The 18861-nt window shown below is 38.5% G+C and overlaps 1 protein-coding gene across 1 annotated transcript in view; it reads left to right on the top strand.

Moving 5' to 3' along the window:
* OXCT1 (3-oxoacid CoA-transferase 1) overlaps positions 1 to 18861 on the top strand; it is a 146611-nt gene that overhangs the window by 114613 nt on the left and 13137 nt on the right. Inside the window, exons 15-16 of the mRNA XM_050793457.1 lie at positions 8969 to 9049; positions 16396 to 16497. Coding sequence (XP_050649414.1) covers positions 8969 to 9049; positions 16396 to 16497 — 183 coding nt within the window. The remainder of the gene's footprint in view (positions 1 to 8968; positions 9050 to 16395; positions 16498 to 18861) is intronic.

Below are 18861 nucleotides of genomic sequence, written 5' to 3'. Positions count from 1 at the left end.
GGGATTTGAGTATTTATGATGTATGTAATTTCTGAGGTAAGTCTTTAAAGTTAAAGCCAATTGCATTAGATTTTCTGTGTCCTCTCTGTCTGATAAAGGCCTTGACTGCAGCAGCAGCCTTGGGTACAAACCTGTAAACCATGTGCTGCGGGTTGCAGAGCTGCCTCCACCACTTGTATCCATAGATAGATTCCCCATTCCTTCATTTATGGGTTCCCTCCAGAACTCTTTATAATGCGCTCTGCAGCCTTCTAAGGTGCCATCTGAATCTTTGGTACCAACTACTATTATTTTTCACTCAGTGGCTCCTTAATCATTTTTCCACACTAGAATCTTCTGATGAGCCATAGAACTATATTTCTAACTTCCTATTAGACAACTCCACCTGGTTGTTCCACAGCTACTTCAGCTGCAACAAATTTCACCAACTAAATCATCATTCCCCCTAAATATGTTCTGCTTATTTGGCCCAATTAGAGAAGTGATAATCTCCCAGCTATCATTTTGCAGGGCATCCATGGTCCCTCTCTGCCCCTACCCCTACATACACCAAGCACTATAAATACTGCATCAACATGACTCTTGCCGTCCGCTCCCCACTATATATTTCTACTCTGCTTATCCCTGTTAAGGCCTTCTTTACATCTGCATAGATCACTATTGCAGCATTCCAAAGGTCCCTGACTGCTGACTGCCCCTACATCCTGGTAATCAAGCACACGATTGCCAGACTGACTAGTCTAAAACTAAAGCTGGATGGAGTTGTTGCTATTTAAAATCTGTAAACATAGTCAACACTGCTTGGTTCTACTTAGCCCATCTGCCTTTGCGATTCTCTCCCCAGCAGCCTACCTCATCCTTGCCCCCAGAACTTAAGGTCTACTAAGATCTAAAGAAAGGCATCCTAATGTTTCCTGTTCTTAGGTGTTTCTAAATTCAGTGCCCACTCCCTCTTTATCTGACTTATTCCTACCTCTGTAAAATCACAGATGAATGAGTCAATGTTTTATGAATTTGCTGGTTTAGTTCCTTCTGTCTTCTAGATATTGTGAATGACCAAAGGAATATTCTTTGATATTTTGTCTTGAATTTCGGTAAAATTACCTTATGAGTGTGTTAATTTACTTGTTTATTCAGACATGAAATATTTGCTGAGGACCTGATATGTGCAAAGCACTATCATAGGCACTGAGGAAATAAAAAAAGAGAGATGGTCCTTCAGGCAGCCTAGTCTCATGGGGGTAGAGTCATGGAAATCAGTACTTAACATGAAAGCTGAGCAAAGCAGAGCCTGCAGAACCCAGCATCTCATTCCCAGTTCCATTGTTGGGGAGCAACAAAGAGGCTTCCCATGGGATGTACAGAGTATTTGCAGATCTGAGGGATGGGGCAGCTTGACAGGGGTTAAGTTTTGCAGGAAGTAAGAGACACTGGTGTGCGGATGGTGCATGTTAAGAGATTTGTAATTAGGTCCCTCTTTTCAGGGAACAAAGGGAGAAAGGTTGAGTGGGAAAAAATATACTCACACTTAAAAACACACAGGGGCCAGGGTGATTTTTTTTCCCCAAAATGTAAATGGGATCATGCTACTTCTTCCTCAGCTCAAAAACCATCCATGGCTTCCCATCTCACTTAGATTCAAGTCCAGAGTCCTTACTACTGTCTCCAAGACTTCCATGGTTTGTAGACTCCCACTGCTTTGCCATCCCAACTACCTCTCTGAATCTGTTCTCTCTCTTGCCCACTTAACTTCACCCTCACTCACTTCCTGAAAGTTTCTAGAACATCGTAAGAATATCTTGCCTTGGGACTTTTGCATTTTTTATTCTTTATGCCTAGAGTGCTTTTTCCCAGCTATCTATGTGGTTCACTCCCTCACTTCACTCAGACTCAAAATACCAGAGAAGCTTTCTCTGACTACCTTATTATATACAACAGAAGTCTTCTGTCTTCAGATGATCCTTCCTCCCCCTTCCTCAGCAGAATGCAAACTCCATGAAGACGGGCTCTGTTATAAGCACCAAGTGGAATACAACTTTATGTACATCGTGGCTGAATACATATTTGTTGAATTAGTTTTTCAAAGAATCCACCTTGAACATATAGAAAGCACTTCTAACCTTTTCAAGTTGTTACATACTTCTGTCTCCATTTTATCATTATAACCCTCTCATGAGATGGTTCTTGATATTTTCTTTCTAGAGGCAGAATTTCATAGAGGTTAAGTAGCCCAATAAAATAGAAAGGAAAACCAAGCCCAGAGTCCATGCATTCTGCCTCTGGGCTTCCTTTTCCTTTTGTTAAGCTTTTCTGCTGGCAAGTACCATTACCACTAACAACATGAAGAATCTGTTTTGTTCTCAATATCATATACAGGAAATGTGTTCCTGAGTATAACTTTCAGACCACAAAAGCAAAGGAATTCAGTTACCGTTGTCATTTAATGGCAACAAACAAAGCTTGGTTTCTTAATTTTGGAGACAAAATGAGAGCTCTATTACCAAAACAGGTTTAGATTTTCATATTACAGTAGGAGGTCTGGATTCTGAAGGGATAAAAAGAATAATTGTTATGAAATTGAGAATAAACCTTGTGAATAAAAGAATAAACCTTGTGTTTTTTAGTTTGGATTTCCTTAATCTTATTAGTGTTAAAAGTATACTCTTATATAGCTTCACTTACTCTCTCCTGGCTGGTGCTGCCTTTGTCATATAAACTGTAGCGATCTCTGTAGTCATCTGCCCATCAGAGCATATTTGTAATTGCTGTTTTATGCAACTGTGTTTACAGTCTTTTAAAGGAAATATTATATTTATGTATGTACCTTTATGTGTACCTATATTCACTTTTAGATGACCTTTTACATTTACCTTTCCTGCTGTTCTTTATTTCTTCACCTTGATTCAAATTATAGTCAAGTATCCTTTCATTTCAGCCTTTAATCTGTGTCTGATAGCACAGGTCTCATATAGAACTGAAAGCTATCTTATCTTGACTTCATTTTTTGTGGAGAAGAATTATAAAAGGTAAATGGAGTTTATTAATCCTGTTTATTTTGGATGAAATATGTTATCAAAAGCCAAAAAAATATGAAGGCTTTTTAAGGAAAACCCTTTCTTGGGAGACATTCTTCAAATAATTTTCAGCAACATTGAAAAGTAGCTCAAAATAAAAGTATTCTTTTGCTAGGAGAATTCATAATTAATAAGAGTTTCATCTGGCTTAATTTTTTCTCATTTATGAAAGCTTGTAATTCTTTCCTAGCTTCAATAAGAATATATAGTAGCCAGGTTCTGTTTGGGGAAAAAAATTCACCTTTAAAAAATATAAATCCTTACCTGGTTTTGCCTTTTTATTTCTCCTTTATGATAGAAATGCCTGCAAAAACATTATAAAATAGGAGGAAAAAAGCAGAACACAGTCCAACAACTAGTAAAGCTCTTTAAAATGTGTTACAGAATTTAATTAAGCTTATCACTTTAAATTCAATAGCTGTGCATTTGTGTGCAAAGGCTCCCATTTTCTAAAATAGAAAGGAAAACGAATGCTAACAGAGGCTTTCTAAGGTACCACAACACTTCATGAATGAAAAGAGAAAGTAATTCCTGCTGACTTCTGTGCTCTGCCATCTAGAGGTTAGAGATCATAGGATGCAACCTTTAGAAAAAATAAGTGTGTCTATGATAATGATTTTTATGATACAGTGTATAAGAAATATGTATGATACAGTATATAAGGGGCCTTCTATTCTAAGATCTCAAAATCTTGAAGATGGGTTTTCAGGCAAATGGCTTGCTGTATCTACTATTTCATTTGGCTAGTCTTCCCCTTGAGAATATCCCTGTAACCACAAACTTGTATTACCTCCATATGTTACCTCCACATATCATTTGTAATAGCAAATGTTCTGTATTTCTAAGTTAGCCAAGCCTCTCCACTGAAGTCCTGTGTGGATTGTTGGAAACCCTATAGAGTAGGCGCTGTATAAAGGTCAATCGTATCCCATGAGGACAAATGCAGTGTGAGTAATCTCATTCTTTCCTTTTATTGTGTGTACCTTGATTTTCTTTATTTAGCAAATCCAGTTCTTTTCTTTTTTAAAAAAAATTAAATTTTTTAATTTTTGTGGGCACATAAGAATATATATATGGCGTACATGAGATGTTTTGATATAGGCATGTGGTGTGAAATAATCACACTGTGGAGAATGGAGTATCTATCTTCTCAAGCATGTATCTTTTGTCTTACAAATAATCCAGCTACATCAGTTATAGTGATGTGACAGTCATGTATTTTGAAATACAGCATTTCCCATTATTATATCTGCGTGTGTATTTGGTATACTTGATTTAAGCATTGAGATTAAGCAGGAGAAGGAGTGAGCAAGGATGTTGATAATCAGGCTTCATCCATGATATTTTGGCAAGCCCAAAGAGAGACCTGCCATTGGCTTCCTTGTTCTACCAGACAAAGTATTTAATATTCTCTTGCCAAATTCAGCCTTTGTAGTCCTTCTTTTCAGTAAATTATGGCAAGTTCCTTTACGCTTTAGAAGGGAGCAGGTGGAAAAGGTAAAATAACTATAATTCAGTGTTTCTCTCTTCACTTTCACATTTGTATATTTTGGGCTACAGTCCTAAAGTGTCTTTGCTGCTTCCTTTTATCACACCTTTATCTGTCTTACCAAAGTCTTATAAGCCCCGTCATGTGCTTCTGCTAGCTGTGCTGCTTCTAGTGAGCTCAGAGATACTAGGATTGTACAAATACCTATCTTAGAACTAGAAAAGCAGCCTCTAGTGGTCCATAGACATTAGTCACATGGCATTTTATAGCTCCCTTCTGGAGTTCCTTGAATCAGAAATGCAGCCTTTATTGATCACTGTGGTTTGCCTAATGTTCTACTCATGGCTGTACATATGAAGAAAAATAGTCTTAGCTTAGTGAGTTCAGCATCTAGTGGACATGGTGGCAAGAGGTCAACATGTGAAGGGAGGAGGAAGCACAGGAGCACCCAGGAGGGCCACAGACTGGGGACACCCCTGGGACATGACTGCAGCAGCAGATGAGGATGCTGGATGAAGGCTTTTCTAGGGAAGATGGTGTCTGAGCCAAATCCTGAATAGGAAGGTGTTGCCATTTGAATCTGGGGTGATGGGGTATGTGGTGGTATGTGTTCCAGGTAACAGGCAGCATGAACAAAAGCTGAAAGGCTTGGTCTTTTTAGGAACAAGCAAATCCCAGAACTTTCCTTCTCTGTAGTTGATCATTAGGGCTTTGCCAAAGAAAGTGCCTGAGAGAAAAAATATGTGCACGCGTGTTGTGTGTCTGTGTGTATTGCAGCCATATTTAACAAGCACTTAACAGAAAAGATGAGCGTGAAATGAGGTTTTATGTAAAGCACAGTCTTAAAGATTTCAGGAGAACGTGTTGACATGAAATGCAAGAAATCATTCTGTTGTGATAAAGAGCTTATTTGGATTTGGGATTAAGTTCATTGCAAAAACATGAAACTTATTGTTATGATAGCAAAGGGATTTATTACTGTTTAACTAGAATTGTTTAATACTGCAGAACTTAGGCCCAGGATTTTATTCAGACATCTAAAGAATTAAAGAGATCACCACGAAGCAAGCAATAGAAAGTACTAGAGTGTTTAGTCACTTAAAAATGGTGAATTACCCTAGGTATTGCTCGAGGCCTGTAAGTGCTCAAGGAGAAAGAGAAAGATTAGGGAAGTTGATGCAGGAAAGAAGGTAAATGTTCACCAAAGGTTGTGATGAAGTTAATAAGTAAGGACATATTGAAATCAGGAGCCTCAGGACTAGTCAAGTTTTTGTTTGTTTGTTTGTTTGTTTGAGACCAGTTCTCTCTGTTGCCCAAGCTGGAGTGCAGTGGCATGCGCATAGCTTACTACAACCTCCCGAGCTCAAGCAATCCTCCCAGCTTGGCCTCCTGAATGGCTGGGACTATAGGCACGCACAGACACAACTGGCTAACTTTCAAAATTTTTGTAGAAATAGGGTCTTGCCTGGGGTGTTCTAGAACTGCTGGCCTCAAGTGATCCTCCCACCTCAGCCTCCCAAAGTGCTGGGATTACAGGTGTGACCCACCCCACAATACACAAAGCATTTTTAATGCTATACTTTGTATCTATTTCTCTGCCTTTTCTGACCACCCTTCATGGGTAAGGAAAGAAACACCATATATAAGCATGAATGAGATCCGAGTAACCCTGGATATTTGCACATAGATTCAACTCGCCCTAGTTTATTGCAGTTTCAGAACATTTCATTTGATTCCTACAATGATCAGGTAAGGAGGATAAGGCAAAAGATAAGAGAGAACTATGGCACAAAGAATTTAAGGGACCAAAAAATTGTTTAATGGCAGAACTAAGACTACAAACCTGGTCTTTGGACTCCTAGTAGAGTGCTCTTTGCTGCCACACCATACTGCATTCCTTTATTAGGATTTATTTTTAAATGCTAAAAACTCAGCACTTCTTCCTCCTTTGTGTGTCACTAATATATGCAGCTGCCATAGCACACTGTAGGGCTCAGCCCAGCATATTTAGAATAGAGTGCTAACGTAGGAGCTAGTCATATTTTGGTTTCATAGCTAACCTTTTATTGAATATTGAAATTGTGACATTTTAAAATCTTTCTGCATCTCATTTTCTTTTTCCTTCTTGATCTGTGTTATGTCTTGTCACTATAAATGTGAATGGAATCATCTAGCTCCATTGTTCTAACAGGAATACATTTGGTGCCAGTTTCTTAGGAGAGCCATATGGTTTGCCCCCAAATTTGTGTTGTGTTTTTGCTAGTTTTGTGTGTCTCAGGAATTGTATTTAGGCCATTTTCTACATAATCCTGTGTCAGACTTCATATAGGAACTTAATTTCCTCACAGGTTATAGAAATATTAATTATGGATTGTATAAAAACAGTACCAGCTAACATTCATTAAGCACTAAGTACTGGACCCTTGCATTTCATGTAGACCTTACCCCAATTTTTCAAGGTAGGGTGGATGGAGAAGCATGGGCATGTGGCTCTTACAGAGACAATGTGGGGCATGGCCAGGTTTTACACACAGGTCTTTTGGCTCTAGCCCACACACTTAACCACTATGCTATAGGGTGTATGCAGAGAATGGTCTAGAAAAAGGTCTCCATTGGTAGGACATAGATAATTCTGTCAGTTGAAATCCTTGATTTCTCCTAAAATGAAGTTGGTTGTTCATTAAAATCCAAGTGGCTGCTTTCATGCCAGATGTAGATCTTGCTCAAATAATGAGAACTAAATAAGAGCTCCTTGGAGAAAATGTTCTTCAGAGGCTGGCAGATAGTTCACTTTGTTTGAAGTCAGGCCCAGAATTCGTTGTGACATGCCTTGATATATATTAAATGTAAGGAGACCTGACAACTGTAGAAGTTCAAATATTCGTCATTAATTTCAACGGTTTAATTTAGCTTCCATGTCATGTGCAGAATTTGAAATCTTAAAAGAAAAATAATTAGAAGTGAAGTGAAAATTAGACTTTATTTCTGCAACTATAAATTTTCTTATACAATAAGATCTGGAAACATATGGGGATTGTTTTAAAAGGTGTTATGTCAACTTACTTCATATGTATTTAGCACCAGTTTTGTCTGAACTAAGGTAATAGTTTTTTAAAAAAATCTATCCAAGATTCCCAATAGACCTCCTTTTCTCTTCACATTCATTCTTACATTCATTTATTTAAAAACTACTGAATGTCTTTTATTCCTTTCACTGGCTTAAGTACATTAAAGCCTTTTAATTACTAGTGCATTGCTGAGTTGGCAGGCTATCACAAGGAATGAAATCTTAATGGAGCCCACCTATCTGAAATTCATAGCCTCTGCCCATATACTTAGCCTGACACCAGTTTTGGGAGAGATATAAACTAGATAGTAGGTGTGCATTTAAGTAGGTAAAACATTGAGATGGCTAAGGATGACAGTGGTGTCACATGTGGTACATTAGATCCAAAAGAAAGCAATAAAAGCATTTTGTCATTTTTGGAGAAGATCTAGAATGTGGTAGAGTAGCGGTCAGCCCCAAGAGAGACAGTAATTTAGGCTCCTGGTGCTTGACTCTTAAAAAGTAGCTTAATCATGAACAGAAGAAAATGATCTGAAGATCAGATCCTCAGAGCCAATGTTCAACTCCGTTCCTCAGACATGCATCAGAGGCCAATTCTACATTGCAGGTGGGAGGAAGGGCTGGAGGAGGGAGTCAATGAATGAAAACATTTTTTCCACTTTTAGTTTTTCTTAAGTCTTCCTCTGCCACAATAGGAAATTAGTAGATACGGTCTAAAATTGATTAATCAAGAAATAACATGGTAAACATAGTATTTTAAAAGTGGATATAAGAAGAAAATGTTAGAAACAGAAGAAAATGCTAACAAACAAACAAAAAACACTAGAATGGATTCCAGTTAAGAGCAACTCTAAGAGTGGGGAAGGGAGGCAAGGCACTGCTGTTTTCCATGTACATATTACTTTTTTAACAGATAAAATATTTTTTAAAAAGAGGACTTATGCATTTGTGTTCTGTATGTGCTTTGCATCCTGGGCAGATGTCTGCTCGCATTTTTTAAGGAGACCATTCATTGGAAGGGAAGAATAAGCAGGATATTAGTGATATTTCACATCAAATGATACAAGGGCTGAGGATTGAGAAGTCAAATTTCTGGCAGGGTGTTTCCCAATTAAATCATTTCTACCTTTGGCCATTCATCTGGCATTACCTAAATTATTTCAGGGACAGAAGCTGCCTCCAAATAAAAAGTAAAAAACGTAACTGTGCAAAAATTCTGAAAGAGTCTGTACTTAGGAGACAATTTCTCTGATAGTTTCTGTTTATCCTATAGTTATGTCAATTATAAATAAAAATTGCTCCCTAACTACTCTTTTTGATGTTTTCTTTTTAAAACAGGGAAATGCACATAAAATCATGGAGAAGTGTACATTACCATTGACTGGAAAGCAATGTGTCAACCGCATTATTACTGAAAAGGTAAAATGTGTTTTTTCTCTTATTTGCTATCTATTAACCACGTTTTAAGTAAGCATTTACAGAAATTGTTGTTACCTTCTAAGAGTGTATTACACCAGTAGTCACAGGATTAATTTAGCCTGTGGGCAAAATGAATAGGAAAGCTCATCAATTTAATGTTTCTAAATGTAGAATTCTTTATGTGCAAGTCTTTGGAAACATACAAGCAAAATTGAATCACTGTCCTTGGTAACTTTGACAGTGTGCTATAATCAGAGAAGTTTTATTGATCTTTATATTTTGACTATTACAATGTCAGGCTGGATGATGATATATGCAAAGTTAAGAATATATTATTTCTACCTTTTCTAAATCACAAGTACAAATTTTTGGATTTTAAGAAATTCAGTGTAAGTTGAGTTTTTAATTGTTTCAGTGCAAATCATAGTATAGGCCCCACCGTAAGCCAAGAAATGGATTCTGTTTCTTGCATGCTTTCTGCTGTCTTTTATAGAGTGGGGTTTCAAAACACACAGTGACTCTCTAGATTCTTCTTACTAGCTGGAACATGTTGGTCAGGAGTACAACTGAAAGCTGCTCAGACCAGAGAAGCATCACCAGCAGCTGCCTATAGTCACCCTTCTGACTCAGATTTGAACCTAGTATGTCGGAATGACAATGCTTTTAAGTTAGCTGGGAGGGTGTGTTTTCTTGATTCAGTACCTTGAAGAAGCCATAAAACAGAATTATGTATATCAGGTTCTTTTAGTGCTGTTCCATTTGCCAAGAACAGTAGCATTAGTGTCTTGGCATTAATCTGACTCACTAACTTCATTGAGGTGTGACAGTGAGCACCCTAAAGCAGGCTTTGAAATGGGCTAGGAGGCTTATTATTCCCAGAAGCTAATTTTAAGGGAGGTTCTGTCCTAAATGATGCCTTCTGCAGGACTACTTATGTGGAATGCCATGAAGGTAACATATAAAGAACAAGATAAAAGGGCAGAATATTTTATCCCACCATCTATTCTGAATCTTTACCATTTCTTGAATCCCCCCGAAACTATGAACAGGACTTGTTGAAAAGAATCCATTACTTTGAAGATAAAAGCAAAGCAATCTTTTACCCTGTTGGTTGGTTGTTTATTTTTAAATGAAGTGGTAGTCCTTCTAAAGATAATTCCAGAAACTTTCTTCCTGTGGGTCCTCTCCTCCTTCCATCAGCCTTCTCCTCACCTCCACGTGTACCCTGCCCTTGTTCTTACCAGTTCAGTTCTTCTATCTGCCATAGCTCCCACTTGGTCCTCGGCCTCCCCAAATACTACCTGTCCTTTAAACCTAATGCAGTTTCCCTCTTCATCATGAAGCGGTTTTGCACCATCATAGCACACAACAATTTATTCTCATAGTGGCCCACTGTTCATTTTGGCACTCATAATCTAATGTATTCTTATGCTATAACTTATATTGATATTTAACTTTACTATCATTTTTAAAACTTTTGAACCAGATTGTTCCCAACAGTGTGTTACAGAAAGGAGGAAGGCAAAGTCTCTGTCCTAAAGGACAACATGGAAGAAGGGTTAGACACCAAACATCCAGCCTTGCCAGCAGTCAGAGTAATTGACATGATAAAGGCCATCTGGAGACACACACCAGATGCTAATCTAGGGGCATAGAGAAAAGCTGCCCAGCAGCGTGGGCAGAGGTATCAGGGAAAGCTTTTTGGTGTTATTAAATACAAGCTTTTAACATATCTTGCAAAGCATTTCACAGTATGTACCTTTCTCCTCTAGCCTATTTCTTTCTACTTTAACTTTCTCCCTACTTGAACCATACTAAAATGCTGTGAACTATGTTCCGTTCTTCCCTGGACCATGTTCTTTTGAGACTTTGCACATCCTTTTTCTCTCTCTGGAACATCCTTCCCACCCCATCCATCTAGCTAATTTCTGCTCATCCTTTATATCTTGGCTATATATTTCTCTTGCTAGTCTTCCCAATCCCTCCCCAAATTTTCTGGGTGCTTCTCTGAATCTTTGTACTAATCCTAACTTAGCATAAACCACTATACTGATAATCTCTGCCTGTCTCACTCACCACTGTTTATCTAACACTTGGCACAGCGCCAACCCATACTCAGTGAATACTTGTGCTTTTTTTGCTGAAAAAACTGGATTGAATGGTGAGCCTCAAAAGATCAGTAGGAATTTCATAAGTTAGAAAACCAACAAGGACCTTCTGGAAAAAAGGAAGAAAACATACAGTCACAGAGGTGTAAAGAAAACATGGCTTGTCCTATAACCTGCAAGTTGAGCTGGTTGGAGCAAGGGCGTGACTGGATTCTGAAGGCTGATGTGGAAAAGGCAGTGAGGGGTCAAATAATGGAGGGATGTCGATGTCTTGCTAAGAACTGTGGGTCTTATAAGGAAGGCAGTAAGGAACCCTTCAGTGATTTTTCGCTTTTTTAAGGTTGGGGACACAATAAATTGGATTTGCATTAGGAAAAACACTGTAAGCTTTTATGTAAAGTGGACAGAAAACAGATAAGGCAGAAGCCAGTTAAGAGGATCCATAGACCTAGGCAAAAAATCTCAAAATTCTAAACCATAGGACAGATGGAGAGATTTGAAAGAGATTTAGGAGATGGACTCGACCTAACTTGATGAATTGCACATTCTTGGTAAGACAGAGGAGATTCCTAAGTTTTCTGACTAGAGAGAGTGGTTGACCTGTGCATCCTTTAGGAAGACCAGGACTATAGGAGGAGAAGCAAGAGGATAATACAAGACATGAATAGGTTCAGTTTGGACAGCCTCACTGTGATATTCCTGGGAATACCCAGTCAGATACTGCAATAAACAATTGGGAGATTTGGATCTAGAGCTCACAAGAGAAGTCAGTATTGGAATAAATTTGTGGGCGTCATTAACATATGGGGATAATTAGAGCCTTAATTATAGATGACATTGTATAGCTAGAATGAGTAAAGAGAAGGACATCTACGTCTGGAACTTTTGGTACCTCAAGGAAAGGAAGGTTGCATGTTTATCGCTGTGCTCTGTGCATAGTAGGTGCTCAATTAATACTTGTTGAATGAGTAATGAGAATGCAGTGCCATTAAGGGCAATGAAGGTCTCCAGCCCTCACTAACAATGGACTAGAATGCCATTATCAGATCTAGAGAAAATTCCTTTCAGTTGCCTTTTGAAAGAGAATTTGGAGGATGCTATGACCCTGATTTCCTGGTTTTGAGCTGTGAGAATGAAGTAATGAAAGATGTATTCCTCACCAGCACCTGAGCTGTGATTCACTGTTACCCATAATGTAAGCTTTTGTCATGGTGATAAAGTAATTAACATTCATCTCTTAGACAGAGTACTTGCAATATTCTGGATAGTTGAACAATTTATTGTGGCTTTTAGGTTTTAGTCTCCATTTTTGTCAAATTTTTGTTTGCACCTTGTATCACTAAATGGAAAGTTTCCTAAATATTTCAAAAGCAAGTTTCCTTTTTTAAATTATAGATGCTTGGCTTTCTAATATATCTAATTAGGATTTGATGAATGTGTTAATAAGGTTTTTTTTAAAAGCAATAAGTCAATTTGTGATAGATTTATTCTCCTTGATTACTGAAGCCTTAAAGTTTGATACCACAGTTATCTTCTCTCTAAATCATTCCCGTGCCTGTTCTTAATAACATAATCCAGATGCTCTTTTTTTCTTGTTTGTTCTATTTTTATAAATTGACAGTTGTTCAGAATGCAAGAAAAAGCAAATCTTATCAATAGTGCTCCAGACACATTTTCTGCAAAGAAAGTGTTCATTTTTTAAAATTTTTATTGTCATTTTGGAATGAAGCAAGCTAATGAGTATACAAACATTCCTAAATTATCCATTTATTTTTTTCCTCTTGAAACATACATTTCTGCCAGAAAATTTTTTGGAACATGAAATGTACAAGCAAAAGAAAAGTTTACTGAGAAATAAGAAATATTTTGTCTCATATTTCAAACCTCTTTTCCAGTAATGTCAACCAGGTTATCTGTGAATTCATCAGACAAACCAAGAATGTAGTTATCACTGGTCCCAGTGATGTGTGTTTCTGGGGAAAAATATTAATCAACTAGAGTCAATAATCATTTCAGGGCTTTGATCTGGGGTCACATATAAGTGAGATGTTAAGCGACTAAGGAGTAAAAAGTAAAAAACTGCTTGTGTGCTGCCCCCACTGTCTCAGGGATGGTGCTCAGAGTATGTTTTCTTATATTTGTCTTGTATCACAATCTTGGGAAGTACATTTTTATTATATATGTCTACAGATGCAAAGACAGGTTCACTAAAGGTTGCATAACTGTTGTGCAGCAGAGTGGAATTCTCATGGAGCTCAAAAGCCAGGGTTCTTTTCTCTACGTGTTGCTGTGTCTTGATATTACTCTCCTAGTTAGTGTATTCAAAAGTGGCAATTCAAGGTTTGACTTCCAAGCTAGTTGAAAAATCAGTTGGGTGCAGTGACTCATACCTGTAATCCTTGCACTTTGGGAGGCTGAGGCAGGCAGGTGGATCACCTAAGATCAGGAATTTGAGACCAGCCTGACCAACATGGTAAAACCTCATCTCTACTAAAAATACAAAAAATTAGCTGGGTGTGGTGGGGCATGCCTGTAATCCCAGCCACTCGGGAGGCTGAGGCATGACAATCACTTGAACCCAGGAGGTGGAGGTTGCAGTGAGCAGAGATCTGGCCATTGAACTCCAGCCTGGGCGACAGAGTGAGACTCTCAAAAAAAATAAAATAAAATAAAATAAAATAAAATAAAATAAAGATTCTACGCCTGCAAACAATAGTTGAATTTAGGTTAACTCTAGAGGAGAGGAAAGCTCTGGGATGCATAACATTTTAGTCTGAGAAAGAGGAAACCATGAGAACTGAAAGAGGGAACAGTGCTTAATGTGCTGGAGGGTAACTGTAGCATGGAGTTAAAGCCATAGGAGAAGCAGTTTTAGCTCTTACGATTTGAGCTTCCCTTCAGTAAACAATCTGCTTGAAATAAGTGAGCCTCCTGCCACTGCAAATATCTAAGCAGAACCCCGTTGACTATCTGAGAAGAATGTTTTGAAGAATTCTTGGGCGGAAGGTTATATTAAGTGACCTCGTAGGTCATTTCCACTCGAGTTATATTTCTAAGTGTGAAAGCATTTGTTCTAAATCAGATTCAACAGGTGGGGTCTATCTGCTGAGGTCAAGCCATATCAATTGGCACTACCAACACCTGGTGTTACCGACCAGAATGATGTAATGTTTCAGGTGAGATTGGCTTTCTGGTGCTTGCCCTAAATATAAGCATCTTCATTTGATTTGCATAGCAAAGGGAGATTCCCATGCTCTCTTTCTGAGACTGTATGTTTTCACAGGATTTGAGAATATTTTTAACAGTTACTTGCATGTCCTTCAGGACCAGGATAGCTATCCTCTTATAATTACTCTTAGACACTTCAAAGCACCTTCTTCTGTTTCCTGTAATTCTTTTTTTTTTTTTAATTTATTTATTATTATTATACTTTAAGTTGTAGGGTACATGTGCATAACGTGCAGGTTTGTTACATATGTATACTTGTGCCATGTTGCTGTGCTGCACCCATCAACTCGTCATTTACATCAGGTATAACTCCCAATGCAATCCCTCCCCGCTCCCCCCTCCCCATGATAGGCCCCGGTGTGTGATGTTCCCCTTCCTGAGTCCGAGTGATCTCATTGTTCAGTTCCCACCTATGAGTGAGAACATGCGGTGTTTGGTTTTCTGTTCTTGTGATAGTTTGCTAAGAATGATGGATTCCAGCTGCATCCAAGTCCCTACAAAGGACTCAAACTCATCCTTTTTTATGGCTGCATAGTATTCCATGGTGTATATGTGCCACATTTTCTTAATCCAATCTGTCACTGATGGACATTTGGGTTGATTCCAAGTCTTTGCTGTTGTGAATAGTGCTGCAATAAACATACATGTGCATGTGTCTTTATAGCAGCATAATTTATAATCCTTTGGGTATATACCCAGTAATGGGATGGCTGGGTCATATGGTACATCTAGTTCTAGATCCTTGAGGAATCGCCATACTGTTTTCCATAACGGTTGAACTAGTTTACAATCCCACCAACAGTGTAAAAGTGTTCCTATTTCTCCACATCCTCTCCAGCACCTGTTGTTTCCTGACTTTTTAATGATCGCCATTCTAACTGGTGTGAGATGGTATCTCATTGTGGTTTTGATTTGCATTTCTCTGATGGCCAGTGATGATGAGCATTTTTTCATGTGTCTGTTGGCTGTATGAATGTCTTCTTTTGAGAAATGTCTGTTCATATCCTTTGCCCACTTTTTGATGGGGTGGTTTGTTTTTTTCTTGTAAATTTGTTTGAGTTCTTTGTAGGTTCTGGATATTAGCCCTTTGTCAGATGAGTAGATTGCAAAAATGCTCTCCCATTCTGTAGGTTGCCTGTTCACTCTGATGGTAGTGTCTTTTGCTGTGCAGAAGCTCTTTAGTTTAATGAGATCCCATTTGTCAATTTTGGCTTTTGCTGCCGTTGCTTTTGGTGTTTTAGACGTGAAATCTTTGCCCATGCCTATGTCCTGAAACTTTTTTGCTATCATTCATGTGCTTTCACCTCCCAAAAATTCCCTTTCTCTCTCCCTCTTTCTTCATTCCTTTCTTTGTTCAAATCATTATTAATCACGAATTGACCTTTGACCAAAAGTGTTAGACTTAACAAAAGGGAGGTAGTTTTTAAAAACTGGTTGCAATAGTAACAAATGCCATCCATGGTCAACACTCATTTATTTTCTGGCATCAACACTGTTCCACAAGTAATTGCTGATTAGGGAGTTGGCATTTATTCTCACCAAAATATCATAGTTACTTTCCACTACTGATTTTTCTTTTGTCCTGGGTCGTATTTTTCCTTTTTTTTTTTTTTTTTTTGAGACAGAGTCTCGCTTTGTCACCCAGGCTGGAAGTGCAGTGGTGTGATCTTGGCTCACTGCAAGCTCCGCCTCCTGGGTTCATGCCATTCTCCTGCCTCAGCCTCCCAAGTAGCTGGGACTACAGGCGCCTGCCACCATGCCCTGCTAATTTTTTTTTTTTGTATTTTTAGTAGAGACGGGGGTTTCACCGTATTAGCCAGGATGGTCTCGATCTGCTGACCTTGTGATCCGCCCACCTCAGCCTCCCAAAGTGCTGGGATTACAGGCGTGAGCCACCGCACCTGGCCTTGTCTTTCCTTTATATAACTTGTGAGGTTATTTTTGTTTTGTGCCATATAATAATTATTGTGATGGAAATTATCATTGTCCTTTTTCTTCCCACTCTGACAGGCTGTGTTTGATGTGGACAAGAAAAAAGGGCTGACTCTGATTGAGCTCTGGGAAGGGCTAACAGTAGATGACATACAGAAGAGTACCGGGTGTGATTTTGCAGTAAGTATTTCTGTGAACAAATCCAGCCACTTGTCTTATATTATAGGCTTGATTAATGGGTGTTTACAGGACATGAACCATTAATTTGTGATCATTTTTGGAGTTGACCTTTGCAGTGAACAGGAGTAGAAGGAAGGGTGCCTCTAGATGAGAGCAGGTAGGAACAGAGCTGTGCTCTGGCTCACGGGCCAAGGTTTGGCTTAGGACTCAGAAGCAGGAGGGGGACTCACCACCAGGAGCTGCTAGAAACAAGGCTGAGCTTGAACTCTAAGTTACTTTATGTTTTGAAGGCCCTTGTATTCCTCTGTTCTTTGGTTATATGGCAGCTGTGGTTGAACTTGATTAACTGAAAAATGTGAGCCACATACAGAGAAATGATACTTCCTTATTTTTAAACCCATCTATGACTTATGACTTTCTCTAAATTCTATGCCATATTTCATCTGTTGAAAATATTAAAATGTTGGGCCTCTGACATCACCAGGTTAATCATCACAAGACAGACATGCCCTATATTTGAAGATAAGTACATAAAACACTCAGACTTACAAAGCAGATAAATATGTCAGGGGAGTATCCATTTAAGAAATCTCCAAATCCCTTTTTAAAATAGAATATTGCTGAAATATAAATAATTGCTCTTTAATATAAGTGCTTATTCATAAATCAATCACCTAGCTAATGGCATTGAAAGCATGGCTCAGTCTATTTGAAGTTAACCAAAAGTAAAACTAAAATGTCTCTGAAGAAATGAAGGAAAGTGTATTAGTCCATTCTCACAGAGCTAATAAAGACAACCTAAGACTGGGTAGTTTATAGAGAAAAAGAGGTTTGATGGACTTATAGGTCCACATGGCTGGGGAGGCCTCACAATCATGGCGGAAGGTGAAGGAGGAGCAAAGGCACATCTTACGTGGCAGCAAGCAAGAGAGTGTGTGCAGGGAAACTGCCTTTTATAAAACTGTCAGATCAAAGACTTATTCACTATCACAAGAACAGCATTGGAAGAACCCACCACCTGATTCAATTACCTCCCACCAGGTCCCTCCCATGACACATGGGTATTATGGGAGCTCCAAATCAAGATGAGATTTGGGTGGAGACATGACCAAACCATATCAGAAAGGGATATTATTCTCATACCTATTTAAGAACCAACCTAATTAAAATGAAATATATTTATAATGAGAAGAAAATATGTTAATGTTACAGCTACACATCTTGGAGAAACTAATGTAACAAAAGTTATTTGAGAAGTCATAGGTATATTTTATGTGTGTCTTTCTTGTGTACTACATGCTTTGCTTGTACCTATCAGTGCATAACACATTTTTTTTTTTTTTTGAGACAGAGTCTTGCTCTGTTGCCCAGGCTGGAGTGCAGTGGCGCAATCTCGGCTCACTGCAAGCTTCATTCACCTCCCGAGTTCATGCCATTCTCCTGCCTCAGCCTCCCCATCACCTAGGACTACAGGTGCACGCCACCACGCCCAGCTAATTTTTTGTATTTTTAGTAGAGATGGGGTTTCACTGTGGTCTCGATCTCCTGACCTTGTGATCCACCCGCCTTGGCCTCCCAAAGTGCTGGGATTACAGGTGTGAGCCACCGCGCCCAGCCTACACATTTCTTTAAAAACAATTTGTGTTTCATAGTTCATTATCCATATAATAACTGTTTCTGGTACTCTACCAAGGTCTTTGTCTATTAACCTTTTTTGAATGTCCCTTTGGAAAAACAAGTCTCCCAGTAATACCTTGCATGCAAAGCACATCTTTAATTAGCTTTTCAGTAACCTCAAGGGGAGGGATATGCTTACACTTTAACTATTTAGGATTTCTTACTCCAGTGAGAAAAGCAAACAATCTGTAATCAGCTATTCTTTATTTTTTTTCTATGTGGAAGAATTAACCTTTTCATCAGATAACATTTTCAAGATCCATAGAATGTTCAGTTTTTTAGAAAAAGAGAATGTACAAAGGAAGACCCTGGTTATATAGTTCTTTTTTTATTCGTATGGGTAAATAAGGAATGAAAATACGGGTTTTTACTGTTCTTGCTTTGTTTTTCCAATGAAAGGTGCTGTTCCAATGAAAAGTATCTCTGTAGACCCTCTCTATTTCAGTGCCATCTCTTCTTTTCACAGGGATATGTAATCTTGCTTTCTTCAAATTAGGATGTTGAGATGCAATGTTAATTTGTATGTCAGTATTATCCTGAGAATGAAAAGGTATGGTATCAATGGAACCATCCAGAGGACTAGCTTTTGAGCATCTGACAATCAATGGCATCTCTTTAGACTGTGACAAATGAAATCACATATAACAGGTTATTTCTCTGTAAAGCTAGAGCTGGAGTGCCCTAATT

This window comes from Macaca thibetana, chromosome 6 (assembly GCF_024542745.1).
Source record: "Macaca thibetana thibetana isolate TM-01 chromosome 6, ASM2454274v1, whole genome shotgun sequence".
NCBI classification, from domain to species: domain Eukaryota; kingdom Metazoa; phylum Chordata; class Mammalia; order Primates; family Cercopithecidae; genus Macaca; species Macaca thibetana.
Note: the sequence above shows the minus strand (reverse complement) of the source record. Positions and strands in the feature narration are given on the sequence as shown.